This window comes from Hyla sarda, chromosome 6, assembly GCF_029499605.1.
Source record: "Hyla sarda isolate aHylSar1 chromosome 6, aHylSar1.hap1, whole genome shotgun sequence".
Taxonomy (NCBI): Eukaryota; Metazoa; Chordata; class Amphibia; order Anura; family Hylidae; genus Hyla; species Hyla sarda.
This window is the reverse complement of record NC_079194.1, coordinates 195,436,807-195,442,849: the sequence shown is the minus strand read 5'-3', so window position 1 is coordinate 195,442,849 and position 6,043 is coordinate 195,436,807. Positions and strand designations below refer to the sequence as shown.

At 42.5% G+C, this 6,043-nt stretch overlaps 1 protein-coding gene across 1 annotated transcript in view; it reads right to left on the bottom strand.

The window, feature by feature from the left end:
- Positions 1-2,778: 2,778 nt before the first annotated feature.
- The window catches only part of VAT1L (vesicle amine transport 1 like), a 66,443-nt gene continuing 63,178 nt past the window's right edge, over positions 2,779-6,043 (bottom strand). Inside the window, exon 9 of the mRNA XM_056526114.1 lies at positions 2,779-2,960. Coding sequence (XP_056382089.1) covers positions 2,862-2,960 — 99 coding nt within the window. The 3' untranslated portion in view covers positions 2,779-2,861. The remainder of the gene's footprint in view (positions 2,961-6,043) is intronic.

Genomic DNA, 6,043 nt, shown 5'->3' with positions numbered 1-6,043 from the left:
CGTGACGTCACTAGGTTGGCGTGGTTGTGACGTCACGTTCACATCTTGGAGGCAGCGCCCGGCACAGAATGCCGGGGGGCTGCCCCAAGATCACGGGGGTCCCCAGATGTATAAACCTGGAATACCCCATATTAAACAAGCAATGCACTTGTTGGCAGAAGGATATCAAGCATGATAAGCTTAGAAGAGAAATGTACTTTTGTACTATTGAATTCCGTGTAAATGTAGGTAAAATTAGGTATGGGGGAATGCATTTTACTTTATTTATTCATGTTTTTGCCTCTAATTTTTTTTCCACCCTGTTTTTTTCAGCTTTTTGGATGTAGTTTTCATTTGTTTCCACAATCCAAGCTGTTTATGAAATTGTTCATTCTGTTTTTGGCATCTTTTTTTTTACCGTAAACAGAGATTTAATAAATGGGAAGTGCCACAACATGCTTCACGACATGTATAAAAACATTCATGCATATGAGGAAAGAAAGGGGAAACATAGTAGACGAGGCTCTATATATTAACCTGCTGAACCACATCTGCCCTCTAACACAATTTTGGTGTAAAACAGCATTTTCACGGTCACAGGCTGCCTTAATCATAATCTCATATACATTTTTTGGCTTTGAGTGAAATTATGTTCACTCTTTCTCTGAATATTAGCTTCTTTTCAGATTTTACAAGAAAACATAATAGCAAATAGTGACGCTAAATAATGAAATATGAAATATCTACAAAGTATTTTCATCATTGCAGTTATATTGATTCAAAAACTTTTTCAGCCACCTCTCTGTATTACACGTAGAACACTAAAATGACCAAGGAGTTTACTTTAATGGGATTTCATTGGTTGCATCACATATATAAACTCTTACAATTCTTTCGAGAAACATTACATAAAAAAACAATACACTATGATATGTCTTGTTTAGGGTGTATGATTTAATAAACACCAAATGAATGATCTGCCCCTTGAGACCCTTCACTAGGCATATCCCAATGTATCAGTTTTTTTATAGTAAAAAAAAAAAAAGAAAGTCAACCCTTCAGGAATCTAAATAATCCATTCTATGGATATCCTTACATATACATGACAAATTCCCGGGATACTGTTTTACACCACAAGAATACTGAAGACAAGGGTGACAAAACAAATATGGAGAATTTCCCAAGATTGTGAAATCATCAGTAAATACACGTTCAAGCCCACGTCCAATTCTATTGCCGTTTTCCTCAAATGATATATGAAATATATTTGGATATATTATTCTCTATCCAAAGGATAGGGGATAAGATGTCTGATTGAGGGGGTCCGGCCGTTGGGACCCTGCGATCTCCAGACGGCACTCCGGCATTCTGAACATTTTTGATCAGAACGCTGGGTTCGGGCAGCTGTGATTGTGATGTCACGCTATCCCTTCCCCGTTCACAGCTATGGGAGGGGGGCGTGATGGCTGTGGTCGCTCATCAAGCCCCTCCCATAGACATAAATGGAGGGGGCGTGGCATGACATCACAACCACGGCCGCCCGAACCCAGCGGTCATTAAGAAATGTTCAGAACACAGGGGTGCCAGCCAGAGATCGCAGGGGGTCCCAGCAGCCGGACCCCCCTCAATCAGACATCTTATCCCCTATCCTTTGGAGTACCCCTATAAGTCTTAAGGCCTGGCAAAGATAGAGTGGAACTCCATGGGATCAACAACTTAAAAATAACGGAGAGGAGGCCATATAGCAAAGTGGATCTCCCCTATTAAAGTGCAGATTTTTGTCACGCACAACAGTAAAGGGCCTGTTTTTCCCACTTCCTTGTGTATTAACAATGTAGTGTCTATGAAAAGGGTGTACGGGTCCTGCACAGGTTCTCCCACCCAGCAGCAAAGTGAATATGATCAACCAGGACTAGTGTCCCTCTCTAAAATGTCTCCCTAACAGCCACATGGTCTTCCTTACTATATGTAACCCTTTACATGGGGGCTAAAATTACGTCTATACCGACAATTACCCTACTTACTCACAACCATAATGATGAATAAACTGTTAAACAGAACGTTCATTAACTTCAAAGAACAACTTAAGAACATTGATTTACTGAAGATTTTAGGTGGAAACATTTTTACTTCTCATAATAAAGCTGTTGATTGTGAGTGGCAAACAAGACTGAGGTATTTTTGAACAGGAAAACGTCAAAATTTGTATAAAAGTGGCTGCAGGTATCTTAAAGACTACTTGATCTAGACACTGAAGGTCCAGAAATACGTTAGGCATTATTTATCGTTTTTAAAGGAGTGGATGAAGATGTGACCATCTATTTCTCTATATTGAGAAAATGACATAAGACCCTAACCACAGTAATAATCCACTTGGCGCTTTCCTAACTCCTGGGCCTTTCCCGGGTTAACCACCTAGGTATGTGGATGACTATATGGCACAATTATAGAGCATAGTAATACTAAGAAAAGGTTGGCACTTGAGTTAAGGTGGCAGTCTGGCTGACTGGCAGCATTTAGTCGATGGGCCTGGCGTGGAAATCTGAGGCAGCTGGGTAAATCAGCTCTGTATTTGTCTGGATGGTCCTCAGTTAAAGCTGTCCTAAGCTCTCTAGTAGCAAAGAGGTGAAAGGTCTAGATCTAAATTGTAATCATATTTTTCCTGCATCTTAGAGATGTATCACAGGCCTATCTCACACATTAGTACACTTACTAAAGGCTGCCAAGTAGGCACTTACTGCCACAATATACACAACAGTTTATACAGTAGCTCAGCTCACTGCAGACAAATACAACACACAGTGTACTACAGCAGGTTTGTTCACTGATGCACAGAAGAGAGATATTTCATTCTTCCAATCTTTCAGCAGTCACAGCCTCTATCACTGGATAAAGGGCATCCTTTCCTTATTTTCAGTGTCACCCTCGTGGTCTTCTTCTTCCTCTCCAGCTTCACTGGTTTCTGTGCTGTCATTGGCCATCTGCATGGAAACAGTGTATTTGTAAGCTGAGCTTATGGAAACCATCAGTTGTATGTGTCCATATTCATACAAGTATACAGAAAGAATCCAAGGCTTAAAGGGGTACTCCACTGGCCAGCGTGGAACTATATGTTGCGAATGCTGTTTTCGTGCTGCGGGGTCGGCCACACCCCATCGTGATGTCACAACCACGCCCCTCAATGCAAGTCTATGGGAGGGGGTGTGGCGGCTGTCACGCCCCCTCCCATAGACTTGCATTGAGGGGTGTGGCTGTGACATCTCGAGTGGGCGTGGCCGACCTGCAGCGCGAAAATAGCGTTCGGAACATTTAGTTCCACGCTGGCTAGTGGAGTACCCATTTAAAGAATAACTCTAGCTTTTGCTGAAAAATCACTTTTTTGTATAATGGATTCCATGATGTAATATCACATGCTCAAGGTGTATGCGCCAAAGAATCCATAAGGCCTTATTTATCATTAATTAGGCCAATAAACATCTGCATACTTTTTTTCACCATGTAGGAAAGCCTAGTTTACTGTACATTTTCTATACTGATGCAACCCCCAAAAAACATATATCATATGGTGTGTTTTTTTTAAATGAAAATCTATGGTTGATGAATGCCACGGTATAGTCATACATCAGAGCATTTCATAGAGGTATATGACAAGAAATCTGCCTGAAGAAAGACTAGAAATTGTACAAAAAAATAGAACTGAAAGGGGTATTCCATTTTTTTACATCACAATTCATGTAGTAGGGCATGCACATTTAAAGGGGTACTCCGCTGCCCTGCTTCCTGAGCTCCACTCCCCAGCGTCTGGAAGGTTATTGTTCCGAACACTGTGTGCGGGCTTCCGTGTTCAGGGCCACCTCCCAAAGACTTTCGTTGAGGGGGTGTGAGCGTTACATCACGAGGGGGCGGGCGTGACGTCACGAGGGGCGGCCCTGAACACGGAAGCCCGCACACAGCGTTCGGAACAATAAACTTCCAGATGCTGGTGAGTGGAGCTCCGGAAGCAGGTCAGCGGAGTACCCCTTTAAAAGGGCACTGTCATTAAAACTAATTTTTGCTATTGCATTCTGTATGGTAAATAAAAAAATGAAGTTTTCTATGTTTTATTTGTTTTTTTTAAAGCTGCCCCTACTTGTCCAGAGCACATTTCCCCCAGTCTCTTGAACAGCCTTTGGACTCCTGCTGGCCTGGCAGAAGTCCAAAATCAGGAAATGCAGTCTTCAGTGCTGAGGGTGTGTGTGCAGCCTTAGCCAATCATAGCTCATCTCACACTGAACTTTTTTCTGGGCTGTGTGTAGCAGAGTAAGGGTGGAAGTTCTCCCCTGTATGGCTTCAGATGATGTCACACCTGCTGGGTAACACCCCTTCCCAGTCTGTGAATCTGACTGAGACTGAGCAGAAAATCAGAAAAAGAGCAATATCAAGGTAGAAAACAAAAAAATAATAAGAATAAAGGCAGGGGGTGGTTCATCATGATGGGGCAGTGAACTGGGAGGATTATAAAATTGAACACGATCATGACAGGTACTCTTTAAGCATATAATTAGCAAAATTGCCTACTTTTCGTGTTTTGCCATCCTCCCTTGTTTACAACTTATGCCCGGATTAACAACCACTGCTCCACTCCAGAAGTGGTAGCCGGGCTGCTGACATCATGCTGGCTCCTCTGTCTGGCCTTCTGTATCTGCCAACCTCATCACTGATGGCTCCAGGCACAGTGTACAAGCCCTGGAGCGGACTGTGATTTATGCAAAAAGCCAGGGAATAACAAGGGGGGGGGGGGGGGGATCATCACAACTGCTATTGTTGTGACAATCCCCTGGACTATAAGAACCAGGGCAGGGAGTTACTTTCATAGCAGCATTGGAAGCGCACAAGTCCAGGCCAGCAGCGGCGATGTCACCTGAGTGCTGCCAGCCTAAACTGCTATTACCAGGAGGTGAAAGAGGGACATAGCGCTGCCTAGTGGTGAGAGAGAAAAGTGCAAACCCCTTTAAGAAGTTGGTGTGGGACAAACAAGTTATCCAACAGCACAAAAGCAGAATGACAATACCATGTCCACTGTAATTATTTGTAAGGTCAGATGGATGGTCGCTCACTTTCCAGTTTACTGCTCAATTTTTTTTTGTAAGATTATCCTAAAAACCTTAATATCAGTCATTCAGCATTAGGTCCATTAACTTATATTTAACCACCATTGCTGGTACAGAGCTTTTAAGACCCTTCCCCTGTGTGTGGCTTCTTTGGCATATTTCCACTGTTGTATTTAGCTTTCTTTGAAATTGTCCCCAGTATACACCAAGGTGCCCATGACAAGGGCTTCTGGTAGCATACTATATAAAGATCTTAGGAGGTTCTCTTGGTCTACATCAAACACAACACATAGTATACATAGTAAGAGTAGACTTACTATGCCTTTCTTACATAGGGCAGAATAGTCTGATGACAGATCTGCTTTAATCCCCCTTGACATTGCAGTTGATTCTGGTGGTAGGGCACCGAGCATTAACAAGCATACGGGATCATTTGGTTTCTGCTGTGGCAAATAGAAGGTAAAGCGCAGTGACAGTACATCTACCGCCTTCACTGTTGTCCTGCTCTGGAATTTTACTTCGAAAAAGAAGCCTGGAGGGTAATTGGTAAAATCATCTTTTGTTTGCATACTGTCACAGCATGTGGCACTATCACACTCTGCATCAACAATGTCAGTCTGCATTAACTCAACAGCTCGAAAACAAGATTTATTCTGTTAACAGCGCACAGGCAAAGGCAGTTAGTGGTCTGTAATATTTGGCTCTTAGCGTACGGGAGGAGGAAGCATTTCATTTACATCAGATGCTTTATCAGCCACAGGACAACTCAGCACACTGGAGTCATTTCTCAGTTGAATCCACGGTGGAGCTGATGGGAAATAGTAATAAAATATGTCCTAGTAGTTACAGAGTATATCCTCCCTAATTAAAAAAGTTTCTAGTCATCTTCTTATGTAAACTCTTAAAGGGTTACTCCGTCCCTAGACATCTTATCCCTATCCAAAGTATAGGGGATAAGATAGATGTCTGATCAC